Genomic DNA, 16,300 nt, shown 5'->3' on the forward strand with positions numbered 1-16,300 from the left:
GGATCTCTTCCAGTGGTAACTATACTAAAAAATTGCGTTCATGTACCCAGTGAAAATATTTAGTGCAAGTAGTACATATCAGCCTTCGTATAACAATCGAAGTATTGGCACCATGGTCGCAAGGTAATAAGCAATTTATATCTAAGGCTATGCGGATGGATACCTTGGATCTCAGCCGATGGAAAACTTACTGCATACTGCAAACTCTGCGCTTCGGGCACAAAAAACTGTGTCCACAACAGTTAAGGATACGTGTATCACGTAACCACAAATACATGTTCTAAATAGTAGTTTTCTGTCATATGGTGTTCTAAGTTTTAGTTTTAAGTTTCAAAATATGTTCACAAATATTTTTAATGATTTATAGTATGTCAGCTACCCCCATGCAGATGCACGGGATGATAACTAGTGCCATACTAAGACTAAATAGCACCGCAGTACCGGCCATGGATGGATGTAGTGAACTATGCATTTATTTTAGGCTGATGTGATTACTACCTCCTACAGTTGTATGTTGATGGGGTAAACACGCCACAAGAGATTTTGGTATAGATAATAGAGTATTGAGCGCATGCCTTTTACACATGTAATTTCAAGTAAATAAAATATAATACACAGTTGTAGGTTCAACCAAAATTAGAAATCTCTCCGCGTAATGATAGTATAAAGCCCTTGATTATAGTATAATAGTACATCTCTCTTCGGGGCACATATGAATCTTAAAATAAACATAAATTTACTTGTCTAAAAGCTAGATAGAAAGGTGACACAATGGATATATTTCTCAAAGAATCAACCTTCTAGCATGCTTGCCATGGTAAACTACATGTAAAAGATGATTTAACTTGACATAGAGTCCATCACAGATTTGATGTCATTAGCGATATTCTTGGCATCTGTTGCAATACCAGCTAATCCTCTCCTCGCCAACCCAGCACAGTAGAGCCCATTTTCACCTTTCCAATGATTCGGATATTTTTGGATGGGCAGTCCGTTGCCATTTAACATGCTCTCACCATCCTGGATTAAAAACACATAGACCTTGTTAGCAGATTTAATAATGGTTACACCAAGAAAATAAACTCAGACATGTTCAAACACAAGCTATATTACCTTGAGCCACATATTTGCCGTGCTTTTGTATCCAGTTGCAAACACAATTGCATCAAATGACATTCTTTTACTGCATTGAAATTTAACTATGTTGCCCTTGATCTTACTAATGCTCCCTTGAACCTTTAGGAGATAAAAATACATTGATAACTTGGCATATCAAATCAACATATGTTATAAATTTATGTCATGTCAATGACATACTTACTTTGATGATGCCTTTTTTGATCAATCCAACAGTCCCAACATCAATTACTGCAGATCGGCCTGTTTCTGATTTGAGGGTCATTGGACCCATTTTTGGCCTTGTGATGCCATGCTGTGACAGGTCTCCAAATATTAAATACGCTGCCATCACAAGGAGTTTATCCACTAGATTCAATGGAAGACGGTGAGCAAGTGTCATCCCCAAACGAATTAATTCCTTTGTCATTACATGAATCTGCAACAACAAAACACGTCACACCTCTTTTGAAGTATACATGATAAATAAATTTTCATAGAATTTCTTCTTTCAAGAAATGAATTTTTGTCATGTGGTTCCTCTAGTCTTTCAGTTGTTTGTGTGTGATATAAAATGGTCCATCTCTTTTTCTATGTGAAATACTTCCTGTTAGTAAAACACTGAAAATTGCATCTCTTCTATTAATAACTATACTAAGAATTTGCGTTCATGCACCCAGTGAAAATATATAGTGCACATACGTACCGGGCTTCGTATAACAATCGATGTGTTGGCACCATGAATCGCAAGGTCATAAGCAATTTCCATCCCGGAGTTACCAGATCCAATGACCAATACATTCTTGCCAGAGTAGCTCTTGCCTGACTTGTAGCTTGAGGAGTGGATAACATCACCTGGAAAGTTTTCCAGTCCAGGGAACATTGGAATATTCTCCGCACTATTCTCACCACTTACCACAACAAGAAACTTCGCCATGAACTTGACTGTGGTGCACTTTGACATGTCCTTTGCCACAATGGACCAACATTTTTCATCATTGTCATATGTGGATGACTCCACGCTGGTGAGATACTTTGGTTGAATGTTGAAACGCTCAACATAGTCATCCAAGTACTTCACAAACAAGGTTTTTGGTATGTATGTTGGTGCATCTACAGGGTATGACATGTGTGGCAACTCACATAACTCCTTTGCGAGATGCAGCTTTAGACGATCATACGCGCGGTTGCGCCAGAGTGACGCGCTACAACTCTCGCGCTCGACGATGGCATAAGGCATTGATAATTGGCTAAGGCATGCTGCCGTTGCGAGGCCTGCTGGCCCAGCACCAACAATCAACACTGTAACACCCTCCATTTCAAAGAGAAGACTTGACAAAGTTGTGGGATAAGTTCGGTGGTAGTCCAGTGTTTGTGTGTTTGCTCGATGAACTTTGGAGGACATGCTCAAGTATGGGGGCATATATATACTGGCATCCTTCATGGGCCAATCTGTTTTATGGATTGAGGGATGAAAAAGGTAAATATTTATTGAGGCCTAATCCTAGTGTGTAGGAGTATTTCCATCTAAAAATGGAGCCGTTGTTGGTTGTGAAAGCGTGTACTGATACAAAATAGGTAGGAAACACACCGTTGATCGATTGTTGGTATTGGAAACTTATCGACCATCTTTTTTATGTGTAGATTAAAGATTTTTCATGTTTGTTTCCTTTCACATCATCACCAATGACAATTACTACTCTAATAATATTCAAGTGTTTCTTCCTCTTTGTATATGATATAGGATATGATAAGGATAAGTCTGATTTCCAAACACACATTTATAGGCAAAGTCCTATTTCATTTTCTCTAGTTAATATAATGTGGATGACAAAAGGAAACAATCATCTCAGAAGGATTTGTTACCAACCATGTTAACCGGTTTTGTCGGCTAGTTTTGCCTCCGGTTCAGTTGTAAGACAGTCAGTTTTGGTTTTGCCTCCGGTTGAGTTGACGACCATTGCCATACCTTTGGTGTCAACACAACGAGTCGTTCGATGTTGTGAAAAAAAAGTGGAACTTTAGTTCAAATATTTGAAACCAGTTTTTTAAATATAAATTTGTTTCTATACTGAACACTCGTTTAATGTGAGGCCATATTTCAACTTTGGTATATTCATATTGTCCTATGCCTGAACATAATTGAACGCTCATTGTATTTTTAACTCTACACACCAGAGTGTGGATATATTTTGTTAAAAAGATAATAAACAAATTTCTGAAAATCAAAATTGTCAATCCTGTCTGGATGCGGTTTTGCAAACATGTCTGGTTCCAAACTGACTGACACAGATTAATCACAATTGTACGCAACTTCCATGCCAAACTGAACTGGAGAAGTGGATCACGTACAGTTCATCGGATTTTGATTTGCCTAACAGAATAATCCACTACCTTCTGTGGCTTACATTTAGCATGGCGCAAACCGCAGACTGAACCTATCAAACATATGATTACATTCGATTTACAACCGTCGAGTCCAAATGATTTCAACATCTGCCAGACTACCACTCTGCCTCCTGCAGTTGGATCTTCTAAAGACTTGTCTGCTGGGTAGGTATATTCAGGCCTTCCTCACATGAAAGAGCATGTGGTACAGACAAGTAGCACCTTCTCTTCTTTCCAGATGGTCACTTCCCTTGGATCATTTTTGCTTGCGGAGGAACTCCCGCATTTCTCAGAGGAACTCCCCACTCACTATCAACCGCATCTTCTTCGCGTTCTCCCACAACAAGAACCAGTTATCCCTTGCGTGGTCACAACATTGGTCAAACATGTCCTACGCAAATAAGCGGCACCCAGATGTAAGTATAGTGGTAATCAGACTACTAGAGTATAGGTTTTCAAATGTGTCCAAGCACCGTCCATCCGCAAGGAGCTGGAAGGGTTTGATGGGTGAAGGGTTTATTAATCCAACAGTCCCAACTCAATGGTTGTGGGTCGGTTGGTTTCTAACTTGAGGGTCATTCGACCATTTTTGGTTTTGGGCCTTGTGACGCCATATACCCCGATCGATCTCCAAATATGACATTCGCCGCCGTCACAAAGAGGTCACCCACTAGATTTAGTGAAAGAAAGTGAGCAAGTGTCATCCCAACTAAATTAATTCTCTTGTCATCACATGAATATGCAACCAAAAGACATGTCACGCCTCTTTTGAAGCATGCCTGATAGAACAAAATTTCATAGAATTTCTTCTTTCAATTGTTATTTTTTTGTCATGTAGTTCCTCTAGCCTTTTTGTTGTTTGTGCGTGATATAAAACAGTCCATCTCTTGTATATGTGAAATACTTTCTATTAGTAATAATACTGAAAAAATGCATCTATTCTAGTGGTGACTATACTAAAAAAATGGTGTTCATGTACCTAATGAAAATATATAGTGCATGTAGTACATATCAGGCTCCGTATAATAATCGAAGTATTGGCACCATGGTCGCAAGGTCATAAGCAATTTATATCCAAGACTAGACGGATGGATACCTTGGATCTCAGCCGATGGAAAACTTACTGCATACTGCAAACCCTAGGCGCCTCGGGCACAACAAACTGTGTCCACAACATATAAGGATACAAGTATCATGTAACCACAAATACACGTTCTAAATAGTAGTTTTCCATCATATGGTGTTCTAACTTTTAGTTTTAAGTTTCTAAATCAGTTCACAGATAACTTTAATGAATTATTAGTACGTCAGCTAGCCCATGTAGTAGCACAGGTTGATTCGAAGACTGAATAGTACGTGGAGGATCTCCTCCTGCTGCTCTTGCTGCTGCTTGAGGGCCTTGCGGAGGATCTTGGCGCTGATGGAGGAGGGCATGAACTCCTCCTCCTCGGCCTGGTGGCGTTTGGCCGCGCCGGAGCGACGACGCTTCCCGGTGTCGGCCACCGCGTCGGCGTCGGTGCCGAGCGGCTGCCCTTGGGATGATTCTTGGAGGACTTGTGCTTCTTGCCGGTCATGGCCGCTGGCTCGGGCCTCGGTGGTGTTCTGCCGGGTAGGAGGCGGGGCGGCGGGGGACGGAGGTGGGGAGGGAGACGGCAGCACTGTGTAGTAAAACCCTAGAGGAGGAAGGAGGATGGCGGATTGGCGGGTTTTGTTTCTGTGGACTTGTGGAGGCCCCGCTCGTCATTGCTGGGCCTGCTTGCTTCTTCTCCTCGCTTAAGGGGCCGGCCTATCATGTCATACTCAGGAGACTGGCCGAACAATGCCTCAGATTTTTTTTTGAATGATTTGAAGATTGCTCGAACAATGCATCAGTTAAATGTGCTATTTTTTTAAAGGGAAAACAGAATACAGAGGTACACTCCGCCAATCCACGAGCGTGTTAAGATCATATTTCAGTTACTGGTTATAGTTGCTTTTAGCTAATTCAAGTTTGGCATCAGCAATCTTTGCCATCCGAGTATATTTTGTCTTGGAAGTCAGTAAATTCCAATGAGTCATCGGTTGATACAAGTGATAGACAAAACTGGGAGAAGCTCATCCACTATATATGCTTTATTCCGTCAGTTCACATTGTAAAAAAGGGTACTTAGGATTTCTTATTGTCTTGATTCAAATGATGTTCTATATATCCCATTGAGACTTCTATAAATCCAATGTCGGTATTTCTCCAAAAAGAAAACAAATGATTGCTTGTTATGCCTTCAAATATAATGAACATTCAGTATATATGCAAGTAGCCACCTTCTTCGTCATGTAAGTGCCTTATTTTTGAAATATATAATTGCGCATTTAAGTCAGATCTATATTATCTAGGTAGATGACTAGGATCTCTCTAGAAGTGCCAACTAGAAAACAAACCGACATTATGAGAGAAAAGGTCTACTTATTAGTTTCAACTATAAAAAATATGACTAATAAGGCAGATTCCTTCAAATATTCCAAATACTCTGTTGATGATTTTTTTTATTAATCCAACAGTCCCAACATCAATCACTATGGATTGGTAGGTTTCTAACTTGAGGGTCATTGTGATCCATTTTTGGTTTTGGTCCTTGTGATGCCATGCCTCGATAGGTCTCCAAATATGAAATTCGCTGCAGTCACAAAGAGGTTATTCACTAGATTTAGTGAAAGATGGTGAGCAAGTGTCATCCCAACTGAATAAATTCTGTAGTCATTACATGAATCTGCAACCAAAAGACATGTCACACCTCTTCTGAAGCATGCATGATAAAACAAAATTTCATAGAATTTCTTCTTTCAAAAGTTAACTGTTTGTCATGTAGTTCCTCTAGTCGTTTGTTTGTTTGTGCGTCATATCAAACAGTCCATCTCTTATATATGTGAAAACTTTCTATTAGTAATAATACTAAAAAAATGGATCTGTTCCAGTGGTAACTATACTAAAAAATTGCGTTCATGTACCCAGTGAAAATATTTAGTGCAAGTAGTACATATGAGCCTTCGTATAACAATCGAAGTATTGGCACCATGGTCGCGAGGTAATAAGCAATTTATATCTAAGGCTATGCGGATGGATACCTTGGATCTCAGCCGATGGAAAACTTACTGCATACTGCAAACTCTGCGCTTCGGGCACAAAAAACTGTGTCCACAACAGTTAAGGATACGTGTATCACGTAACCACAAATACACGTTCTAAATAGTAGTTTTCCGTCATATGGTGTTCTAAGTTTTAGTTTTAAGTTTCAAAATATGTTCACAAATATTTTTAATGATTTATAGTATGTCAGCTACCCCCATGCAGATGCACGGGATGATAACTAGTGCCATACTAAGACTAAATAGCACCACAGTACCGGCCATGGATGGATGTAGTGAACTATGCATTTATTTTAGGCTGATGTGATTACTACCTCCTACAGTTGTATGTTGATGGGGTAAACACGCCACAAGAGATTTTGGTATAGATAATAGAGTATTGAGCGCATGCCTTTTACACATGTAATTTCAAGTAAATAAAATATAATACACAGTTGTAGGTTCAACCAAAATTAGAAATCTCTTCGCGTAATAATAGTACAAAGCCCTTGATTATAGTATAATAGTACATCTCTCTTCGGGGCACATATGAATCTTAAAATAAACATAAATTTACTTGTCTAAAAGCTAGATAGAAAGGTGACACAATGGATATATTTCTCAAAGAATCAACCTTCTAGCATGCTTGCCATGGTAAACTACATGTAAAAGATGATTTAACTTGACATAGAGTCCATCACAGATTTGATGTCATTAGCGATATTCTTGGCATCTGTTGCAATACCAGCTAATCCTCTCCTCGTCAACCCAGCACAGTAGAGCCCATTTTCACCTTTCCAATGATTCGGATATTTTTGGATGGGCAGTCCGTTGCCATTTAACATGCTCTCACCATCCTGGATTTAAAACACATAGACCTTGTTAGCAGATTTAATAATGGTTACACCAAGAAAACAAACTCAGACATGTTCAAACACAAGCTATATTACCTTGAGCCACATATTTGCCGTGCTTTTGTATCCAGTTGCAAACACAATTGCATCAAATGACATTCTTTTACTGCATTGAAATTTAACTATGTTGCCCTTGATCTTACTAATGCTCCCTTGAACCTTTAGGAGATAAAAATACATTGATAACTTGGCATATCAAATCAACATATGTTATAAATTTATGTCATGTCAATGACATACTTACTTTGATGATGCCTTTTTTGATCAATCCAACAGTCCCAACATCAATTACTGCAGATCGGCCTGTTTCTGATTTGAGGGTCATTGGACCCATTTTTGGCCTTGTGATGCCATGCTGTGACAGGTCTCCAAATATTAAATACGTTGCCATCACAAGGAGTTTATCCACTAGATTCAATGGAAGACGGTGAGCAAGTGTCATCCCCAAACGAATTAATTCCTTTGTCATTACATGAATCTGCAACAACAAAACACGTCACACCTCTTTTGAAGTATGCATGATAAATAAATTTTCATAGAATTTCATCTTTCAAGAAATAAATTTTTGTCATGTGGTTCCTCTAGTCTTTCAGTTGTTTGCGTGTGATATAAAATAGTCCATATCTTTTTCTATGTGAAATACTTCCTATTAGTAAAACACTGAAAATTGCATCTCTTCTATTAATAACTATACTAAGAATTTGCGTTCATGCACCCAGTGAAAATATATAGTGCACGTACGTACCGGGCTTCGTATAACAATCGATGTGTTGGCACCATGGGTCGCAAGGTCATAAGCAATTTCCATCCCGGAGTTGCCAGATCCAATGACCAATACATTCTTGCCAGAGTAGCTCTTGCCTGACTTGTAGCTTGAGGAGTGGATAACATCACCTGGAGAGTTTTCCAGTCCAGGGAACATTGGAATATTCTCTGCACTATTCTCACCACTTGCCACAACAAGAAACTTCGCCATGAACTTGACTGTGGTGCACTTTGACATGTCCTTTGCCACAATGGACCAACATTTTTCATCATTGTCATATGTGGATGACTCCACGCTGGTGAGATACTTTGCTTGAATGTTGAAACGCTCAACATAGTGATCCAAGTACTTCACAAACAAGGTTTTTGGTATGTATGTTGGTGCATCTACAGGGTATGACATGTGTGGCAACTCACAGAACTCCTTTGCGAGATGCAGCTTTAGACGATCATATGCGCGGTTGCGCCAGAGTGACGCGCTACAGCTCTCGCGCTCGACGATGGCATAAGGAATTGAGAATTGGCTAAGGCATGCTGCCGTTGCGAGGCCTGCTGGCCCAGCACCAACAATCAACACTGTAACACCCTCCATTTCAAAGAGAAGACTTGACAAAGTTGTTGGATAAGTTTGGTGGTAGTCCAGTGTTTGTGTGTTTGCTCGATGAACTTCGGAGGACATGCTCGTGTATGGGGGCATATATATACTGGCATCCTTCATGGGCCAATCAGTTTTATGGATTGAGGGATGAAAAAGGTAAATATTTATTGAGGCCTAATCCTAGTGTGTAGGAGTATTTCCATCTAAAAATGGAGCCGTTGTTGGTTGTGAAAGCGTGTACTGATACAAAATAGGTAGGAAACACACCGTTGATCGATTGTTGGTATTGGAAACTTATCGACCATCTTTTTTATGTGTAGATTAAAGATTTTTCATGTTTGTTTCCTTTCGCATCATCACCAATGATAATTACTACTCTAATAATATTCAAGTCTTTCTTCCTCTTTGTATATGATATAGGATATGATAAGGATAAGTCTGATTTCCAAACACACATTTATAGGCAAAGTCCTATTTCATTTTCTCTAGTTAATATAATGTGGATGACAAAAGGAAACAATCATCTCAGAAGGATTTGTTACCAACCATGTTAACCGGTTTTGTCGGCTAGTTTTGCCTCCGGTTCAGTTGTAAGACAGTCAGTTTTGGTTTTGCCTCCGGTTGAGTTGATGACCATTGCCATACCTTTGGTGTCAACACAACGAGCCGTTCGATGTTGTGAACAAAAAAAGTGGAACTTTAGTTCAAATATTTGAAACCAGTTTTTTAAATATAAATTTGTTTCTATACTGAACACTCGTTTAATGTGAGGCCATATTTCAACTTTGGTATATTCATATTGTCCTATGCCTGAACATAATTGAACGCTCATTGTATTTTTAACTCTACACACCAGAGTGTGGATATATTTTGTTAAAAAGATAATAAACAAATTTACTGAAAATCAAAATTGTCAATCCTGTCTGGATGCGGTTTTGCAAACATGTCTCGTTCCAAACTGACTGACACAGATTAATCACAATTGTACGCAACTTCCATGCAAAACTGAACTGGAGAAGTGGATCACGTACAGTTCATCGGATTTTGATTTGCCTAACAGAATAATCCACTACCTTCTGTGGCTTACATTTAGCATGGCGCAAACCGCAGACTGAACCTATCAAACATATGATTACATTCGATTTACAACCGTCGAGTCCAAATGATTTCAACATCTGCCAGACTACCACTCTGCCTCCTGCAGTTGGATCTTCTAAAGACTTGTCTGCTGGGTAGGTATATTCAGGCCTTCCTCACATGAAGGAGCATGTGGTACAGACAAGTAGCACCTTCTCTTCTTTCCAGATGGTCACTTCCCTTGGATCACTTTTGCTTGCGGAGGAACTCCAGCATTTCTCAGTGGAACTCCCCACTCACTATCAACCGCATTTTCTTTGCGTCCTCCCACAACAAGAACCAGTTATCCCTTGCGTGGTCACAACATTGGTCAAACATGTCCTACGCAAATAAGCGGCACCCAGATGTAAGTGTAGTGGTAATCAGACTACTAGAGTATAGGTTTTCAAATGTGTCCAAGCACCGTCCATCCGCAAGGAGCTGGAAGGGTTTGATGGGTGAAGGGTTTATTAATCCAACAGTCCCAACTAAATGGTTGTGGGTCGGTTGGTTTCTAACTTGAGGGTCATTCGACCATTTTTGGTTTTGGGCCTTGTGACGCCATATACCTCGATCGATCTTCAAATATGACATTCGCCGCCGTCACAAAGAGGTCACCCACTAGATTTAGTGAGAGAAAGTGAGCAAGTGTCATCCCAACTAAATTAATTCTCTTGTCATCACATGAATATGCAACCAAAAGACATGTCACGCCTCTTTTGAAGCATGCGTGATAGAACAAAATTTCATAGAATTTCTTCTTTCAATTGTTAATTTTTTGTCATGTAGTTCCTCTAGTCTTTTTGTTGTTTGTGCGTGATATAAAATAGTCCATCTCTTATATATTTTAAATACTTTCTATTAGTAATAATACTGAAAAAATGCATCTATTCTAGTGGTGACTATACTAAAAAAATGGTGTTCATGTACCTAATGAAAATATATAGTGCATGTAGTACATATCAGGCTCCGTATAATAATCGAAGTATTGGCACCATGGTCGCAAGGTCATAAGCAATTTATATCCAAGACTAGACGGATGGATACCTTGGATCTCAGCCGATGGAAAACTTACTGCATACTGCAAACCCTGGGCGCCTCGGGCACAACAAACTGTGTCCACAACATATAAGGATACAAGTATCATGTAACCACAAATACACGTTCAAAATAGTAGTTTTCCGTCATATGGTGTTCTAACTTTTAGTTTTAAGTTTCTAAATCAGTTCACAGATATTTTTAATGATTTATTAGTACGTCAGCTAGCCCATGTAGTAGCACAGGTTGATAATTTGTGCCATTCGAAGACTGAATAGTACGTGGAGGATCTCCTCCTGCTGCTCCTGCTGCTGCTTGAGGGCCTTGCGGAGGATCTTGGCGCTGATGGAGGAGGGCATGAACTCCTCCTCCTCAGCCTGGTGGCGTTTGGCTGCGCCGGAGCGACGGCGCTTCCCGGTGTCGACCACCGCGTCGGCATTGGCGCCGAGCGGCTGCCCTTGGGCTGCTTCTTGGAGGACTTGTGCTTCTTGCCGGTCATGGCCGCTGGCTCGGGCCTCGGTGGTGGTCTGCCAGGTAGGAGGCGGGGCGGCGGGGGACGGAGGTGGGGAGGGAGACGGCAACCCTGTGTAGTAAAACCCTAGAGGAGGAAGGAGGATGGCGGATTGGCGGGTTTTGTTTCTGTGGACTTGTGGAGGCCTCGCTCGTCATTGCTGGGCCTGCTTGCTTCTTCTCCTTGCTTAAGGGGCCGACCTATCATGTCATACTCAGGAGACTGGCCGAACAATGCCTCAGATTTTTTTTGAATGATTTGAAGATTGCTCGAACAATGCATCAGTTAAATGTGCTATTTTTTAAAAGGGAAAACAGAATACAGAGGTACACTCCGCCAATCCACGAGCGTGTTAAGATCATATTTCAGTTACTGGTTATAGTTGCTTTTAGCTAATTCAAGTTTGGCATCAGCAATCTTTGCCATCCGAGTATATTTTGTCTTGGAAGTCAGTAAATTCCAATGAGTCATCGGTTGATACAAGTGATAGACAAAACTGGGAGAAGCTCATCCACTATATATGCTTTATTCCGTCAGTTCACATTGTAAAAAAGGGTACTTAGGATTTCTTATTGTCTTGATTCAAATGATGTTCTATATATCCCATTGAGACTTCTATAAATCCAATGTCGGTGTTTCTCCAAAAAGAAAACAAATGATTGCTTGTTATGCCTTCAAATATAATGAACATTCAGTATATATGCAAGCAGCCACCTTCTTCGTCATGTAAGTGCCTTATTTTTGAAATATATAATTGCGCATTTAAGTCAGATCTATATTATCTAGGTAGATGACTAGGATCTCTCTAGAAGTGCCAACTAGAAAACAAACCGACATTATGAGAGAAAAGGTCTACTTATTAGTTTCAACTATAAAAATATGACTAATAAGGCAGATTCCTTCAAATATTCCAAATACTCTCTTGATGATTTTTTTATTAATCCAACAGTCCCAACATCAATCACTATGGATCGGTAGGTTTCTAACTTGAGGGTCATTGTGATCCATTTTTGGTTTTGGTCCTTGTGATGCCATGCCTCGATAGGTCTCCAAATATGAAATTCGCTGCAATCACAAAGAGGTTATTCACTAGATTTAGTGAAATATGGAGAGCAAGTGTCATCCCAACTGAATAAATTCTGTAGTCATTACATGAATCTGCAACCAAAAGACATGTCACACCTCTTTTGAAGCATGCATGATAAAACAAAATTTCATAGAATTTCTTCTTTCAAAAGTTAACTGTTTGTCATGTAGTTCCTCTAGTCGGTTGTTTGTTTGTGCGTCATATCAAATAGTCCATCTCTTATATATGTGAAAACTTTCTATTAGTAATAATACTAAAAAAATGGATCTCTTCCAGTGGTAACTATACTAAAAAATTGCGTTCATGTACCCAGTGAAAATATTTAGTGCAAGTAGTACATATCAGCCTTCGTATAACAATCGAAGTATTGGCACCATGGTCTCAAGGTAATAAGCAATTTATATCTAAGGCTATGCGGATGGATACCTTGGATCTAAGGCTATACCGATGGAAAACTTACTGCATACTGCAAACTCTGCACTTCGGGCACAAAAAACTGTGTCCACAACAATTAAGGATACGTGTATCACGTAACCACAAATACACGTTCTAAATAGTAGTTTTCCGTCATATGGTGTTCTAAGTTTTAGTTTTAAGTTTCAAAATATGTTCACAAATATTTTTAATGATTTATAGTATGTCAGCTACCCCCATGCAGATGCACGGGATGATAACTAGTGCCATACTAAGACTAAATAGCACCACAGTATCGGCCATGGATGGATGTAGTGAACTATGCATTTATTTTAGGCCGATGTGATTACTACCTCCTACAGTTGTATGTTGATGGGGTAAACACGCCACAAGAGATTTTGGTATAGATAATAGAGTATTGAGCGCATGCCTTTTACACATGTAATTTCAAGTAAATAAAATATAATACACAGTTGTAGGTTCAACCAAAATTAGAAATCTCTCCGCGTAATGATAGTATAAAGCCCTTGATTATAGTATAATAGTACATCTCTCTTCGGGGCACATATGAAACTTAAAATAAACATAAATTTACTTGTCTAAAAGCTAGATAGAAAGGTGACACAATGGATATATTTCTCAAAGAATCAACCTTCTAGCATGCTTGCCATGGTAAACTACATGTAAAAGATGATTTAACTTGACATAGAGTCCATCACAGATTTGATGTCATTAGCGATATTCTTGGCATCTATTGCAATACCAACTAATCCTCTCCTCGCCAACCCAGCACAGTAGAGCCCATTTTCACCTTTCCAATGATTCGGATATTTTTGGATGGGCAGTCCGTTGCCATTTAACATGCTCTCACCATCCTGGATTAAAAACACATAGACCTTGTTAGCAGATTTAATAATGGTTACACCAAGAAAACAAACTCAGACATGTTCAAACACAAGCTATATTACCTTGAGCCACATATTTGCCGTGCTTTTGTATCCAGTTGCAAACACAATTGCATCAAATGACATTCTTTTACTGCATTGAAATTTAACTATGTTGCCCTTGATCTTACTAATGCTCCCTTGAACCTTTAGGAGATAAAAATACATTGATAACTTGGCATATCAAATCAACATATGTTATAAATTTATGTCATGTCAATGACATACTTACTTTGATGATGCCTTTTTTGATCAATCCAACAGTCCCAACATCAATTACTGCAGATCGGCCTGTTTCTGATTTGAGGGTCATTGGACCCATTTTTGGCCTTGTGATGCCATGCTGTGACAGGTCTCCAAATATTAAATACGCTGCCATCACAAGGAGTTTATCCACTAGATTCAATGGAAGACGGTGAGCAAGTGTCATCCCCAAACGAATTAATTCCTTTGTCATTACATGAATCTGCAACAACAAAACACGTCACACCTCTTTTGAAGTATGCATGATAAATAAATTTTCATAGAATTTCTTCTTTCAAGAAATGAATTTTTGTCATGTGGTTCCTCTAGTCTTTCAGTTGTTTGTGTGTGATATAAAATAGTCCATCTCTTTTTCTATGTGAAATACTTCCTGTTAGTAAAACACTGAAAATTGCATCTCTTCTATTAATAACTATACTAAGAATTTGCGTTCATGCACCCAGTGAAAATATATAGTGCACGTACGTACCGGGCTTCGTATAACAATCGATGTGTTGGTACCATGGGTCGCAAGGTCATAAGCAATTTCCATCCCGGAGTTGCCAGATCCAATGACCAATACATTCTTGCCAGAGTAGCTCTTGCCTGACTTGTAGCTTGAGGAGTGGATAACATCACCTGGAAAGTTTTCCAGTCCAGGGAAAATTGGAATACTCTCTGCACTATTCTCACCACTTGCCACAACAAGAAACTTCGCCATGAACTTGACTGTGGTGCACTTTGACATGTCCTTTGCCACAATGGACCAACATTTTTCATCATTGTCATATGTGGATGACTCCACGCTGGTGAGATACTTTGGTTGAATGTTGAAACGCTCAACATAGTCATCCAAGTACTTCACAAACAAGGTTTTTGGTATGTATGTTGGTGCATCTACAGGGTATGACATGTGTGGCAACTCACAGAACTCCTTTGCGAGATGCAGCTTGAGGCGATCATACGCGCGGTTGCGCCAGAGTGACGCGCTACAGCTCTCGCGCTCGACGATGGCATAAGGAATTGAGAATTGGCTAAGGCATGCTGCCGTTGCGAGGCCTGCTGGCCCAGCACCAACAATCAACACTGTAACACCCTCCATTTCAAAGAGAAGACTTGACAAAGTTGTGGGATAAGTTCGGTGGTAGTCCAGTGTTTGTGTGTTTGCTCGATGAACTTTGGAGGACATGCTCGTGTATGGGGGTATATATATACTGGCATCCTTCATGGGCCAATCAGTTTTATGGATTGAGGGATGAAAAAGGTAATATTTATTGAGGCCTAATCCTAGTGTGTAGGAGTATTTCCATCTAGAAATGGAGCCGTTGTTGGTTGTGAAAGCGTGTACTGATACAAAATAGGTAGGAAACACACCGTTGATCGATTGTTGGTATTGGAAACTTATCGACCATCTTTTTTATGTGTAGATTAAAGATTCTTCATGTTTCTTTCCTTTCGCATCGTCACCAATGACAATTACTACTCTAATAATATTCAAGTGTTTCTTCCTCTTTGTATATGATATAGGATATGATAAGGATAAGTCTGATTTCCAAACACACATTTATAGGCAAAGTCCTATTTCATTTTCTCTAGTTAATATAATGTGGATGACAAAAGGAAACAATCATCTCAGAAGGATTTGTTACCAACCATGTTAACCGGTTTTGTCGGCTAGTTTTGCCTCCGGTTCAGTTGTAAGACAGTCATTTTTGGTTTTGCCTCCGGTTGAGTTGACGACCATTGCCATACCTTTGGTGTCAACACAACGAGCCGTTCGATGTTGTGAACAAAAAAGTGGAACTTTAGTTCAAATATTTGAAACCAGTTTTTTAAATATAAATTTGTTTCTATACTGAACACTCGTTTAATGTGAGGCCATATTTCAACTTTGGTATATTCATATTGTCCTATGCCTGAACATAATTGAACGCTCATTGTATTTTTAACTCTACACACCAGAGTGTGGATATATTTTGTTAAAAAGATAATAAACAAATTTACTGAAAATCAAAATTGTCAATCCTGTCTGGATGCGGTTTTGCAAACATGTCTGGTTCCAAA

At 39.4% G+C, this 16,300-nt stretch overlaps 3 protein-coding genes across 3 annotated transcripts; all 3 read right to left on the minus strand.

Moving 5' to 3' along the window:
* Positions 1 to 683: 683 nt before the first annotated feature.
* On the minus strand, positions 684 to 2,521 carry LOC119368875 (probable indole-3-pyruvate monooxygenase YUCCA10). Its single transcript, XM_037634006.1, has 4 exons — positions 1,823 to 2,521; positions 1,322 to 1,555; positions 1,114 to 1,236; positions 684 to 1,020 (listed from the first exon to the last, which is right to left on the minus strand). Exons 1-4 carry the CDS (start codon positions 2,519 to 2,521, stop codon positions 841 to 843), a joined length of 1,236 nt encoding a protein of 411 aa, XP_037489903.1. The 3' UTR covers positions 684 to 840.
* Positions 2,522 to 7,126: 4,605 nt separating this feature from the next.
* On the minus strand, positions 7,127 to 8,964 carry LOC119368876 (probable indole-3-pyruvate monooxygenase YUCCA10). Its single transcript, XM_037634007.1, has 4 exons — positions 8,266 to 8,964; positions 7,765 to 7,998; positions 7,557 to 7,679; positions 7,127 to 7,463 (listed from the first exon to the last, which is right to left on the minus strand). Exons 1-4 carry the CDS (start codon positions 8,962 to 8,964, stop codon positions 7,284 to 7,286), a joined length of 1,236 nt encoding a protein of 411 aa, XP_037489904.1. The 3' UTR covers positions 7,127 to 7,283.
* A 4,686-nt stretch (positions 8,965 to 13,650) lies between these two features.
* Positions 13,651 to 15,425, minus strand: LOC119368877 (probable indole-3-pyruvate monooxygenase YUCCA10). The gene is made up of 4 exons (XM_037634008.1): positions 14,727 to 15,425; positions 14,226 to 14,459; positions 14,018 to 14,140; positions 13,651 to 13,924 (listed from the first exon to the last, which is right to left on the minus strand). Exons 1-4 carry the CDS (start codon positions 15,423 to 15,425, stop codon positions 13,745 to 13,747), a joined length of 1,236 nt encoding a protein of 411 aa, XP_037489905.1. The 3' UTR covers positions 13,651 to 13,744.
* Between the last annotated feature and the right edge of the window lie 875 nt (positions 15,426 to 16,300).

The sequence above is a fragment of the Triticum dicoccoides genome, chromosome 2B (genome assembly GCF_002162155.2).
Source record: "Triticum dicoccoides isolate Atlit2015 ecotype Zavitan chromosome 2B, WEW_v2.0, whole genome shotgun sequence".
NCBI classification, from domain to species: domain Eukaryota; kingdom Viridiplantae; phylum Streptophyta; class Magnoliopsida; order Poales; family Poaceae; genus Triticum; species Triticum dicoccoides.